This window comes from Montipora capricornis, chromosome 3 (assembly GCF_036669925.1).
Source record: "Montipora capricornis isolate CH-2021 chromosome 3, ASM3666992v2, whole genome shotgun sequence".
Taxonomy (NCBI): Eukaryota; Metazoa; Cnidaria; class Anthozoa; order Scleractinia; family Acroporidae; genus Montipora; species Montipora capricornis.
In genome coordinates, this window is record NC_090885.1 from 10,809,470 (window position 1) to 10,824,469 (window position 15,000).

At 40.9% G+C, this 15,000-nt stretch overlaps 2 protein-coding genes across 3 annotated transcripts in view; both read left to right on the plus strand.

Moving 5' to 3' along the window:
* LOC138042149 (uncharacterized) overlaps positions 1-15,000 on the plus strand; it is an 83,752-nt gene that overhangs the window by 50,152 nt on the left and 18,600 nt on the right. The gene's annotated exons all lie outside the window — the stretch shown is intronic.
* Positions 10,538-15,000, plus strand: part of LOC138041108 (uncharacterized) — a 6,894-nt gene continuing 2,431 nt past the window's right edge. Inside the window, exons 1-4 of the mRNA XM_068886876.1 lie at positions 10,538-10,725; positions 10,877-11,084; positions 12,585-13,053; positions 13,339-15,000. The exon at positions 13,339-15,000 is cut by the window's right edge and continues 2,431 nt beyond it. Coding sequence (XP_068742977.1) covers positions 12,683-13,053; positions 13,339-14,332 — 1,365 coding nt within the window. The 5' untranslated portion in view covers positions 10,538-10,725; positions 10,877-11,084; positions 12,585-12,682 and the 3' untranslated portion in view covers positions 14,333-15,000. The remainder of the gene's footprint in view (positions 10,726-10,876; positions 11,085-12,584; positions 13,054-13,338) is intronic.

A 15,000-nucleotide genomic window follows, 5' to 3' on the forward strand; every position in this document is an offset into this window, starting at 1 on the left:
TTCGTTTTTTTCAACATTTCTCCTGCAGTGACTAACCTTCGTTCTGGAAATAATTGTTGGACGATGAGGATCAGGGGCCCTCCAATAATATATGACATCAAACTCATGAAGCCAAATATGAAACCAGATTTTTTCTGAAATTGAAAAGACAATGAAAAAAAAACAAAAAAGACATTAAAGATGAAAGCATTAAAAGGAGTACCTCAAAAGTTACCAAGAAAACAACCCACAGCAATCCAAAGCGACCCACAACTATATTTATTTGATTGAGTGGCTGTCTAAACTCTCTTACAGGTCTTCTCCGTTGATCCAAAAATTAAAAGAAAATCGAACCGTACCATAGCGCTGGCAAAGGCATGCACTCTCTGGAGACTATTTTAAGTTGAAATCAATCACCCTTCCAGAAAAACATATTGGGGATGGAATCATGACATTTTTACGTCATTTCAAGAGAGTATCTACTATAATGAATGATAACAATAGTAATAATTTCGAAAAGAACAAATGCTTATAAATTCCCAAGACGACAGACAAACATGGCAAACCAAACACAGCAAGAAACAGAAACAAGTAAAATATATTGGATAACCCGGGATTTACAAAAGAGTAGTATGTCTAAGAATTTTAAAATATAACGAAGGGAAAAGCCACTTGACGTGTTGCGTTAATGTGATTTAAAGTCGGCAGTGGTTTGATATCCTAGACTGCGCACCGGTGCCTCAAAGGAGACCTGGACGTGATCTTAAGCAGCCACTTCATCCAACAAATGTGATCGATTGCGTGTCGTTTTGCATTATTCCGCTAAATCGAAGCCAAAAGAATGCCTCGCATAAAAAAAAGTCCATAATATGCAACATTGTCCGATAAAATGAACTTCATTCACCTTGTTTTCTCCAATTAGTTCTGTTGCGAAGCTAAGGGAACAAACGAGCATTGAGGAAAAGCCAAGCCCGAGAAGCACAACAGCAGGGTAGATCATGGCTGTGGTGGATTGAGTGATGAAATAAGACATCACTCCTGAGCAGACAACAAGTAGAGCAGCAATGGTAAAACACCGCTGAAACAGATTTTAAAAGTAAGCAAAATTAGGAGAATATTAGCAAACGAGCAGACAAAATGCATTCATAGTAAGATAGTACGATCTCTTTAACATCGGATTACGTCGCGGGCAAATCTATCTAGATAATTTAACATGGCCTTCACCTTCGAAGAGAGGCTTAGAGACTACCCAATCCTTTCCCTCCTTTAATTATTTGAAGTGGTTTTGTCCAAGGGTAGGAGGGACGGGTCGTCAAGAAACTTCATTGTTTTGTTCGAAAGACCTCAGTTTCGGTTGTCTAAAGAAAAGATAGCATTGGAATGGGTGGTGGAAAAGACCGCTCATCAAGATCTGCTCCTGAAAATATTCGTGCCTGGTCAGTTTTCCTTCAAATTTTTGTCCGAGAAAGCTAATAAAATGAGGAAGATTTTTCTTGGTCACTCAAAAATTTGTAATTAACGTTAAAGGGACAAATTTGAGTGGGAAAATGATTTCAAGTTTTCCCGGACGCCGCGTTATGTTTAATAATTGTAACGTATCATGGTTGCCCGTCTTGTTTTGACAAAAAGAGCTTTCATATCCGTAGCCCTAATTTATGTTCTTCATATATCTCCTATCCACTTTTCCTTTTACCTCTTACAGGATGCAATGCGGACTCGGCTTGATAGCAGAGTTCAGTCACTGATGGTAGAGCAGCGGACTCTAGTGTAAATGCATGGTTATGGGTTAACAGAGAGGAGAATCATTGTTACATTTTTTTGCCTCCTTAGCGCAAAGCTATCGTTTTCTACTCACTCAGCCGAGAGGAAAGAACTGAATGTTGAAGTGCATTGCATAATGGGCTTTTTTTTGAAAATATGAACAGTGACGTCAGCAGATTCCCTAGTTAGGAAGCTTAATATCTGGAAGTTTTTGAGCCGCGGACGGCAACCAAAAGTGAGATGTTCAACTTGTTTTGACACAATCACATTTATATTTAACAATTATTCCATGAGCGCGCGTTGGATATGAGATGGTAAATAGCCAACGAGGCGCGTAGCGCCGAGTTGGCTATAACCACTCTCATATCCAACAAGCGCGAATGGAATAATTGTTTTATTAAATTCCTTAAACTCCAAAAGTTTAGAAGTACGAAATACGAGCGAAAAAAGCGAGAAAATCCTAGCGAAATCGAAAAAAGTTGATGAAGATGCGATGTTGTGTAATACCTCGTGGTCAGACAGACGCAGGCTCATCACAAAAACATTTCTTACCTTTTCGCGTATCTCTAATTAGCTTCGAAAGTGATCTAAACTTTCCACAAAAACGTTTTTCTTTTGCTTTATACCGAAAGAAATTTCGCTTTCTGGCGTAAAGGTTTTTAGTTTAGCAACGCTAAGCGCAATCATTTACCATATAAGGTCAAACTAAGGTATATGAGCTGATAACCGAGATTGAGTAAACCAATCAGAGCACGAGAATTGCATTATCCGAGGTTGAGAATTTAATAATGCTAAATATCCTTTCTCTAATAGAGACATTCGAATAAGGTTAAATTTGGTTAAACATTTAAGGATAAAAATAAGCGAAAGAAATGTTACACAACGTTTCGATGAGTACATGTCATCATTTTCAAGTGAAGAGAGAATAAAATTGATAACTTAATACATACCATTCGAGGTGATAAGACAAGAGGTGTAACTTATATACCATGCGAGGAGATAAAACAAAAGGTGTAAAAGTGTACATGTACATGGTCACAAATTTACATGTAAATAAATAGTTTTGCGCGTATGGAGTCTGATTGTTTGTTTAAGCAAGGGCTCTTCCTCTTTATGAATAACATTTCGTAAATCAGACAGAACAGTTTTCCGTTGCACTTCTTCAAAACGGAAAAATTGTTGGTGAGGTCAACGATGGTTTCCGGACCGTGGTTGTTCTTTACGTGCTTGCCGATTGCTGAATAACGGTGTTCGCTAGCACGCTGAAATAAGTGTCGGCTGGTGTAGCCGACAAACAATGCGTTGTGTATAATTACCAATGTGATCTGTGTGATGCAGAGTATGTCGGCCACACCAGCCGACACTTATTTAATGAGCGTATTGCTATTGCAAACTTCTTCAGGTTAATGTTATCCTTAAATGTCTAATAGAGACGATAAGTTTAAAAATCTGATAAAGGCTGATTGTTCTGGTGTGCGAAATGTTCGTTCGTTTGGCGTCAGAGGCCCAAAAATGTCTTGTGCTTAAGCTCCGTTTTCTTGTTCAAACCAGGCATTTTTCAGGCTTCTCCGCAATTGCTTAAATTCCTTCCTTAGCTGCCATGGTCTTTCACTTTGAAATAACCATGTATAAGCAATAGATTCTCTTTTTTCTGATCCTCCGGTTTAAAGTAATCTTTCTGCGGGACTGGAGATAATTTTTTGCTAACGCGAGGCTTATGTCAGAAGCCCATTAACCCAGAAGTGTCGATCTCTTTCATTTGGCCTTAGCCAATCAGCTTATACCCTGCGAGCAGAGTCTCTTTCGATCTTCCTAGATAGGTCGGGAAGAGGAAGAAGACTCTGCGACCCGCCTCGACTTTCTTTGATTTGCCGTTCATCCAAAGAAATGGATGAGTTTGTCCGGTTTCGACTTGTCAAACCTGTGTTTTTAATTTGTGCGCATGATTAATCTAATATATTTTAAATTTACAACAGCGTGACAATTTTTAACTGGCTAAATTCCCATGAGTATTTCCTCCCTATGTCGGTTACAAAAACTAGTTTGCCAGAATTGAGAAACCTATTATTTTTTTCAGTAAAAACTGAAATGACAATTCAAAAACTTGAAATATCTTGAGTTCGAGGGAAATGATTCATTGGTTGTCATATGTTTGCCAAAGTTGTTCGAAAATAACCCTACTGTTTGTTTTGCTTTTGTGGTTTGCGATTACTAGTCACGCGTGACTGACTCCCGAATACGTTTGAATTTTTAACGCATGCTCAACACGAAATGTTGAGGCGGCTCGCAGAGTCTCCTTTCCTCTTCCCGAATTATCTAGGAAGATCGAAAGAGACTCTGCTCGCAGGGTAATCAGCTTACTGTATTATCTAAATTTAGAATACGGGTCCCGCCAAATTTTGAAAAATCAGATATTGGGAATGATGACGGCAACCCCTCTGATTGACCTGAAACCAAGCAGCCGCAGGAAGGAATTGCTCGTGCTTAAAGGAATATTGTGAATCGTGCAACGAATACAATACCGTCACGTTTTTTTACGCAAAAATTCTAGTAGTAGCCGTTTTGAAAATGGATTATACTGAAATTCCATTGCAGATCGAGACTTGTACGCTGTGGACTTCTGTTTGTATTCTTTTCTGTCCCTAATCTTTCCTAACCTTACCTAATCTACCTCACCTTGTTTCCAATTGTTCCACCAAACTTCTTTGAAAATATAGAAGATACAGTGGCACTGATTGTAACAATATTGCTTAACATTGGCTATCATTGTAAACCGTGACGTCGGTTAGCCTCGTTTTGAAGAATAAAAAACATGTGCTCTTGTTGAACGGCTATTATCCGCTTCGTCTTCTTCATCTTCGGCTTAACACCTCGATAATAATTGTTACATGGTGGCAGCGGTAAAACAAAGAACATAATGACTGATTCTAGCGGTCAAGCTTCTGGAACGCTCGCTCCAGCTCCGGCTTTTCGAAGGCCACAAGTTTCTCCTCCGCAACCTCTAGAGATCGAAGGCGATCGGGCTGATAACTGGAAAATCTGGAAACAACGATGGGATAATTACTGTATTATCACGGGCTTAAACAGCCAGCCAGAAGACTACAAGTGCGCTATTTTACTGCACACGATTGGAATAGAAGCTTTGCGACTTTACAACGGCATGAAATTCTCCGAAGGTGAGGACAGAAATAAAATGGCGGATATTCTAGCCAAATACGATCAGCACTTTCTTGGCCAAACACAGGAATTCTTTGAACGTTTTCAGTTTAACCGTAGAGATCAAGCCTCTGGCGAGTCAATCGATGAGTATCTTTCAGTTCTGCGAAACATGGCCAAAACCTGTGGTTTCTGTGACTGCATGCGAGACTTGTTAATAATGGACCGCCTACTCTTAGGAATCTCGGATGACAAAACACGTGAAGAACTCCTTTCTACTCACGATCTGACTCTTATTAAAGCTATTGAAATCTGTCGGGGAATGGAAGCTGCTTCTCTTCACATGAAGGCTCTGAAGAATGAAGAAATCAACAAGGTCAAGGATATTTCGAAGAAGACAAAGAAGTCAGCCCCAAACAAACTCCAGCACAAGAAGCCTCCCCAGAGTGATGATAAGCATTCTGGAAAGAAGAAATGTCTATTCTGTCTCCAACTTCATGTAATGAAAAAAGAAATGTGCCCTGCTTGGGGAAAGACCTGTGCATCCTGCAGTGAAAGAAATCACTTTAAAGCTTCAACGAAATGTAAACACCAAGGTGTCAACTCTCTGGGCGACGGTTACTCCTCCGACTCATCCGTAAGCAGCACTGGGACAATCAGCACTGTAACAGCTCTCGAAAGTGAATTTGTGAATTCAGTAAGTCCTGGAAACCAGCTTATTTTCTGCGAAATGGAGGTAAACGAAAGACCTGTCAAAATGCAAATCGACAGTGGGGCTACAGTTTGTATTCTTCCAAAACACTTCCTGAGGGATCAGCATGCTATCCGCCCTGAGAGGGTCCATCTTCAGATGTGGAACAAAACCTCTATGCCCGCTCTTGGCAAGTGTAAAGTGAAAGTCAAGAACACCGCTACCAAGAAAACGTACAAGGTGGACTTCGTCATTGTTAAAGACCACCTCACACCTCTCCTCAGTGGTACCGCCGCACAGAAGATGAATCTCATAAGTGTTCATTATGACCTGTTTAAAGCAGTTAATGCTGTCAACCACGAAAATCAACACTTCAAACAGTTTCGTGAGGCTTTTAAGGACACCCCTGGTACCCTACCTGGAAAGAAGGTTCACTTGACATTGATTGAAGGTTCCACTCCTGTAATCCGTTGTGCACGCACCCTGCCTGAATCTAGAAAACAAGTTGTCAAAGATGAACTCCAGCGTCTTGTGGACGCGAGTATCATTGTGCCTGTCGACGAACCCACTGACTGGGTGAGTCAGATGTCTGTTGCTGAAAAGAAAGCTGGAATTCGTATCTGCATTGATCCCCGACCTCTAAATGACGCACTGAAGCGCGAACACTACCAGCTTCCCACTCTGGAAAATGTACTTCCAGAACTTACTAAGGCAAAAGTATTCTCTGTTTGTGATCTCAAGTCTGGGTACCTCCACTGTGAGCTCGATCAAGCATCAAGTTTGTTAACCACATTTGCCACCCCTTTTGGGCGTTATCGGTGGCTGCGTCTCCCATTTGGTTTGAAAGTCAGCAGCGAAATCTTCCAAAAACGTCTGCATCATGCTCTTGAGGGCCTTGAAGGGGTGCGCTGTATTGCTGACGATGTGATTATCTGGGGTCGAACAGATGAGGAACACGATACACGTGTCCGCACCTTCCTCAACTGCTGTGTTGATAAGGGTATCACCTTGAGCAAAGAGAAGTGCCGCTTTGGTCTCAGCGAGATTCCGTTCATGGGTCATGTCTTAACCAGTGATGGCCTCAAGCCAGACCCCACTAAAGTGGAAGCAGTCCAAAACATGGTTCCTCCTCAAGACAAAGCATCTGTAGAAAGACTACGAGGAACAGTAAATTACCTGTCTAAATTTGTTCCAAACCTTGCCGATGTGATGCGTCCAATCTATGACCTAGCTCTCCCTACCTCCGAGTGGATGTGGGATGCTGTACACGAGAAAGCCTTTACAGAAAGATGAAGCGTTTGCTGACAAACGCACCTGTGCTAGCCTACTTCGATCCAAGTAAAAACCTATCGATCCAGTGTGACGCTAGTGGACAGGGACTGGGAGCCTCCCTACTTCAAGACGGTCAGCCGCTAGCATACGCCAGCCGCGCTTTGAGTGAGGCAGAAACGAGATATGCTACCATAGAGAAGGAGATGCTCGCAATTGTATTTTCCCTAGAAAAGTGGCACCAGTACACGTTTGGCCGCCCTGTGACTGTGTACTCAGATCATAAACCACTTGCAAGCATCGTAAAGAAGCCCTTGGACAGAGCCCCTAAACGCTTACAGGTAATGCTAATGCGCGCCCTGGCATATGACATTGAAGTGCGATACCTAAATGGTAAAGAGATGTACCTGGCCGACACGCTCAGCAGGGCTCACCTGCCAAAAGCCTCTGATTGTGGACAAGAAGAATTCGAGACCATAAATGCCCTCTCCTACCTGATCATGCCTGAAGAGAAGATCCGCGAGATCTGCCAATACACCAACGATGACACCTCTCTTCAACAGCTGAAACGCGTAATACAGGAAGGTTGGCCAGCAGATGAGAAATCGCTACCACCCCTTGTCACCCCATACTTCAGTGTTAGGGATGAGCTCGCAGTCACTGATGGCCTTATATTTCGTGGCGAGCGGCTTGTTATACCAAAGGGAATGCGCACAGCTGTCAAAAGAGATGTCCATAGTGGACACCAAGGAATTGAGGCCTGCCTGCGCCGTGCAAGGGAACATGTTTATTGGCCCGGCATGAACAAGGAATTAAAAGCTTGGATTCGCACCTGTGAGACATGCCGCGAGTATGAACTAACACCTTGTAAAGAGACGCTCATGTCTCATGAAATCCCGGACGGAGCTTGGGAGAGAATTGGGGCAGACCTTTTCACCTGTAATGACAAAGAGTACCTCGTCACCGTCTGCTACAAGTCCATCTTCTGGGAATTGGATCCACTCACCGACACCAAATCATCAACTGTGATCAAAAGATTGAAGTCACACCTGGCACGATATGGTATTCCTAGACAACTGGTTACAGATAATGGCCCCCAATTTACATCACGTGAATTCAAATCTTTTACCAAGACATGGGGCATTGAGCACACTACCATATCACCGCACCACAGCCAGGCAAATGGAAAAGTTGAATCGGCTGTGAAGACGGCAAAAAGAATGTTACGCAAGACATCAAAGTCAGGAGAAGACCAGTACCTAGCTCTACTCAATATCCGGAACACACCAACTCAAGGTGTTGCCAGTAGCCCGGCACAGCGTCTTTTGGGGAGAAGGACAAGAAGCTTGTTACCGTCCACAAGATCGCTCCTGGAACCCAGAAGCCCACCCAGCCTCTATGAAAGGGAACAACTCCAGCTCAACCAAAAGAGGCAGCAGCATTACTACAATCGGTCATCCCATGACCTCCCGGCCTTAAAAGCTGGCGACACAGTTAGAATGAAACCATCTGTCCTTGGTAAACACAGTTGGGATGAGGGTCACGTGACAAAGCGACTAGATGAGAGATCCTATGAAGTCCAGTCACACGGTTCCAGCTTTAGACGCAATAGGCAGCACCTAGTGAAGAGCCCTTCCATTCCCGCAGCGGATGCACTGCCTGTACCAGATCCACTGCCTGGACCTCAACGGGGTCAGGATACTCAATTGCCAAACACAAGAGCTGCGAACGGCCAGAAAAGCCACCTGGAAGCAAGGACCACCAAGCAGTCGTCACCTGTGTGTACTCGCTCGGGCCGTGTCATCAAAGAACCAGTTAGATTCCAGGACTATGTTAAGACTTAATCATTTTTTTTTTTTTTTGTTTGTTGTTTTTTTTTTCTATTACTCTTTTGTAAGGACTGAGAGACACTCGCAGCGTTGCTTTAGTTCATTTTCGCTCAAAAAAAAAAAAAAAAAAAAAAAAAAAAGGGGAGGATGTAACAATATTGCTTAACATTGGCTATCATTGTAAACCGTGACGTCGGTTAGCCTCGTTTTGAAGAATAAAAACATGTGCTCTTGTTGAACGGCCATTATCCGCTTCGTCTTCTTCATCTTCGGCTTAACACCTCGATAATAATTGTTACACTGATAAACATAATGAGCGGCAAGTAAGCAATGGAATCCTAAAAATCGAAAAAAAAAAAAAAAAAACTACAACTGTAGTTTTATACCCAACTGTTTCCAATAAACACGACGTTTTCATCTAGTAAATAACTTTTGTAAAATTAAACAATTAAAAAAGAAAGTTTCAGTGCTAACCTTAAATTTTATAAAGTTTACTAAGAGGTGGGCAATAGTGCCCAAAGAACGGAGGGCAGTCATTAGCGGTATCGCATCAAACCTAAAAGACCGTTTCGTCAAGCATGCGATGGCTAGAAATTGACCATTTCTATCTTTTTTTTTTCTTGGTGAGAGAATTAGAGATTGATGCAGTCATTTTGACATCCGTACATACCTTACCAAGACGAAGTCTGTAGATAAGGAAAAGCGGCAGATAAGAATAGGCGTGATTTTGTAAGGCCCTTGTACAGGAATACACTACGGCAACCTGAAGATATTTAAAAAAGGAGAGAGGCATTGAGCTTTAGTGTTGTCCTGGGCAATGTCCTAGGCTTTAATAAGAAGTGATATTAGCTGTTGGTGTATAAACTTTTTCATTTGTTTTAGTATAGGTAATTCCATAATTTCGAGTGCAATTTGGAATATTCTTGAGATGGCTTGTGAAATTAGCTTGTGATATGTTGATTAGCTCGCGTTGATAGTGAAGAACACTTAATGAATCGTGGCGGCCACGTTGACGGAGAGCACGTGGAGAAAACGGACTGATACTACGCTGCATCTTGGGTACATATCACAAACGCCTTGCAGTACTATGCATAAATTTTCATATTTATCAAAATAATGTATACGTAGTAGGCTTAAATCTCAATTTTACAATGGTCCAGTATGTAATTATAAGATTAAGAAAACTAATAATGAAAAAGGTAACATTTGAACTTCATTTAGATATCACGGCAGAGGAAATACATGTGAACTCAATTGTGTGTCTTCATTGGCTGTCACCCAATTAAACCCATACTTACCATGTATAAGCGAGGATCAATGAGCCACTCTCGTATAGTTCTATTTGCATGTGTTCGTGTTGGAAGAGCGGATTCACTGTCCCGTGAAATAATAAAAGGCTTGCTGTTTGCCGTACTCTCGGGTAAAGAAACGCCCTTGGTTTCTAGTGAAACAGCTGGTACGTTGATGGGTGCTGGAACTTTGTCGACGTTTTTATCATTCCAATCAGCACCTGAATTAAGTGTCATTATACTACCAGAAAAACCTCTATTGTTAACGCCAGCGGAGTTAACATTGCTTGGTGAAAGATTTTCTTCTTGAACATCGTTCTTCTTCGGTAACCCTGGCTTTTTCCTCTGGATTCTGATGGTTTTCCATCGGATCCAATCGCAGAAACTAACAAGAGAGGTTTTGCGCGATGGACAATCCCGCTCTTTGGTGGTCTCACACGCCGGGGCCAAACCACCCCTCAAATCGGTCATCAGAGTGTCCAAAAAAAAAATCCAATATGGCGGCTAAAATGCGCGCAAAGGCCTCTGGTCTGAATTTATTCGAAATCCCCTGCAGATGACCCGAGAAAAACCTCGCCGTGTGAAGACTGGGTACCTCGAAGAGAGAAATGGCGGGCAAATTCGTTTTCTAGAGAAGACAAGCTTTATTTTGATGTGTAAACTGCCAGGGTTATTCTTGAAGCGTCCTTCATAGAAGCATGCTTGGAGTGGCGAACCAAGACAATTTACCGTTTGAAGTGGGCATCGAAAGGTGAGTTTTTAACTTGATTTTTTGGGCTTTATGTAGTTTACGAGAAAAAACAAAAATGATAGGATTTTAGTTCGATTCTTCCTCTGTTAGAAAGTTTGATTTTACATCCCAAATAGCATTGAATGAAAAAAATAAATCAATGGTATTTCAGCATACCGCAAGGAGTGACAAGAAAACGTCGATTTAATATTGGTGCTTACCAACATGCCAAAAAGATAGCCATACAAAATGCAGAGGCCGAGCAATCCAGGGCTGTTGAGGCCCTTAGAAATGGTCTTGTTGAGAAGGAAGGGGAGTTGGAAGAGCTCACCAAAATGCTGAATGCTCAAACAAAGAAAATAGTGAGAAGGAAAAGAAAGGTAAGAGGTATTTAATTGCATAATTTCTATATTATATCAATAAATTTGTAGTGGAAGGATATCTTAGCAGTATCTGAGCTTTTCAACTAAAAACTAAAATAAAGCCACTTTTCCACAATATTATTGTCAATTAAATTTCAGAATTTATTTCTGTATAATGCATTTAATGTGTTTCGTGGAATTACTATGCAGATGGAGTACTTTGCAGGTGTACATGCATGTACAGCTGTAGGTGTAGTTCTAACCCAGTTAACCCTAATACTGGTTTACAGGGTCACAACTCCAGCAATTTGCACCGTCCAGTTGAGTGGTATTAGTGAGATCACAAGGACTGTATTTTTAGGTGGTAGTAATATTATGTTTAGACAGTTATGTTAGTGAGTTAGTTTGGAAATGTTTTTTTTAAAGCTCACAGAAATAGAGAACAGTACAGATCAGTATGAACACCCAAGTATGCCAGGAAAAATGTCAAGGAGGCCATCTGTGATCAGTAAAATCAATTCAGCTGATAGTGAAACACTAAGTTTGTCAGCAAGCCAGTTCAGGCGACGAAAACAGAAAACTGTTGAGGCTGTTAAAGCAATCCACTGTGGCAGTCATGTTTACACTTCTGAGAAAGAACAAGCAAAATCAATAAAAGATGGCCTTTGGACAACTTTGATTACCTCGGCAGAAACTGGAGAGATGAGAGAGTATATATCCAATTCTAAGAAATGCATGGATTCACTTGTTCCAAGCATTGTGAACAGCAAGATCAAAGAATATGAAAAGAGCCAAGCAAACAAAATTAGAAGCATGCGAGTACTTTATGAAAGTGGGCTGCTTGGAAAGAGAAAATATACCAGTATAAGAAATAGTTCTGATGTCTTGAATGAGTCAGGGGGGAAAAAGAGAAAAAATCAGAAAGCAGAAATTCTTCCAGGGGTTGAAGTGCCCAAAATTTTACCCTATAAAACTCTGATGTCCTTTTTGAAAACTATTGATGTTGGAGAAGTGAGAGATTTACAAACACTAGCCACAGAGCTATCTACAGAATGTGTTCCTGGCGTTTACAGACCACTTAAATCATATCTCCTGAAACTTGCTGATCTGTATATGGATCTTCATAAACAAATCCCCATGCTTCATTGGTTTCATGGTGTAGAGGGACTATTCTGGGTTGCTATAGGGGCAGATGGTGCACCATTTGGTAAAGATGATTGTGCCACTGGTAAGCTTGTTTAGTTAGTTTAGAATAACATGAATGGCCAGTTTATGTAAAATCGCTGCACGAAACTTTTGAATTATCAGTATATCTTTTAGAGCTTAGTTGTACCTCAGGATACTGTGAACAATCTTTCACATGCATTTCATTGTGTAAGTAAGGGCCCATATGAGCAATGTTAATATTCTTATATTTAGTACTTCTTTATATCACTTGGGGGCATAACATAGCTGTGGTAGTGACCACTTCTGCTGTACTGATCGTGATCTGTTATGTTCTTATAATCATCCTTGCAGCCTACTTAGTCAGTATCCTAAACCTGTTAAGTCGCATCCAGAGTTGCAATGAAAATCACCTCCTGCTGGGAGCCAACTGTGAGGAGGACCACCCTTTGATGAAAGCCTACACACAACAACTTACAAAAGAAATGGAAGAAGTGGAAAACAAATGGTTGACCACTGAGAAGGGGTATCAAGTAAGATTTGCCATGAAATTAATTCCTTCAGACATGAAGTGGGCCTCCTCTTTCTCAGGAGAGTTGAACAATGCTGCAACATATTTTTCCCCATTTGCAAATGTCTCACAAAGCAACAAGCACACAATGTTTGGCTCTATAGGAGGTTCGGATGCAACCTGGCAGCCATGGAGTTATGAAAAGAGATTAGAAGTGGCAAAAAAGGTTCAAAAATTTAAAAAGCGCCTAAAAGATCCTGACAAGAAGCAGAGGAGTGAAGTTACAAAATTCATAGCACAAAACAAATCCAGGTAGAGTATGTTTTTATGCTGTTCAATAGACCAATTTCGATAAATTAAAATTCAGTCCGAAACAAAAGGCATCATCTCGAGGCGCTGGGGAATAAATATAAGGATTTGTATCAGTTTATTCCCCAGAGCCTCGAGATGATGCCTTTTGTTTAGGACTGAATTTTAATATATCGAAATTGGTCTATTAATTTTGCTCTTATTTAAAATTTTTAGAAGTAGTTTGATTTTTATTTTATTTTTTTGGTCTACTCTAAATCTTACATTTACTTTACATTACCTTTCCAGGCAGGAGTTTATACCACCCCTTGGAAAATTTGTTAACTTGATAAAGCCTGATCCATTGCACAGCATTAACAATGGTTGGCAACAGTGGTTTACCAATTGCTTGACTGTCGCCATGCAGTACACAAATTCTAATCAATTGAAGGCTGCAGTAGTTTTATCAGATTTGCCAACTTCCTGCCCTATAGTTACGTTCCTTAATTGTGTAAAAGAACGCATGAAGTGTGGACGTCTGTACAAAAATTTTTGCCGTTGGTTTTCTGAGAAGCGAAAGAAAGGGCTTCAATACAGTTATCGCTTTACAGGTTTGGAGTCCAAGAGATTTTGTTGGAACTTTGGGCTCCTAATTGAAGTCCTCTTAGGCATTGCCAACATTTCAAGTTCAATCAAAGTAAAATTGCATGCTCTAGCATTTTCAGCTTTACAACTACGAGACAGTGGGTCACTGTTTTCAAGGGTGGAAATTAGTAGAGAACAGTTGGTGGAGCTTGAAAGCAAGTGCCAACTGTATTTCAATACTCACGCCCTTTTTCTTGATGGCATCAACCCCACAACATGGACAATTGGATATGCAATCCCCTACAGCACCCAACAACTATTTAAGGAGAGTGGGTTTGGACTTGGATTAAATTCCATGCAGGGCAGAGAAGCCAAACATATTAAACTTGCGGCTTATGTACAAAACACTTGTAACGTTAACAAAAACCAGAGGTGGTGGATGGTTTTTAGGCATGAATATATCTCTATGGTGTGGCTTCGAGAATTAGATCCCTACAGCATTACCTACCGCGCAGAAAAGAAGAAAGCTTGTGACTCCTACATTCCCAAGAGGGTAGCAGAGAAAAATGTCTCGCACTGCTACTGTGGACTGCTTAAGTCAAATTCTGGTGATGATAAATGTCCACTCTGCATTAGCAGCACAATGAAGCTGGTGAAGGAGGCTGCTACAAACGGAAAGATTTCACCTGCTTTAAGGACAGTGTTAGACAGTGTCTAAAAGTGAGTTTGAACTTTGATTAAGTTCTATGCAGGTCAGAGAAGCCAAACACATTAAGCTTGTGGCTTATGTGCATGTTTAGTTTGAAAACCAAAGGAAGGGCCAGTGCGTATGATCATAACAGACTGGAGTGGCCATAGATTGTAAAAGGAAAAATTGCTTAACAGCTTAAATTCAAAACTGTTGCTCCTAATATATAACAAATTTTATTTGTTTGGTTTGAAAAACAAGGAAAGGGCCAGTGCATTTTACCAGCTTGCTGTGATATTGTAAGGGCTGCCCCATGTAGAATGAACAGTGGGTATAAACTTCAATAATCAGCCTGGTCTTAGCATCTGTCATTGAAACCAAGCAGTAAATTCAACAAAAGTCTGATCATAATAGGCTGGAATGGCAACATAGACTGTAAAAGGAAAAATTGCTTAACAGCTTAAATTCAAAACTGTTGCTCCTAATATATAACAAATTTTATTTGTTTGGTTTGAAAAACAAAGAAAGGGCCGGTGCATTTTACCAGCTTGCTGTGATATTGTAAGGGCTGCCCCATGTAGAATGAACAGTGGGTATAAACTTCAATAATCAGCCTGGTCTTAGCATCTGTCATTGAAACCAAGCAGTAAATTCAACAAAAGTCTGATCATAATAGGCTGGAATGGCAACATAGATTG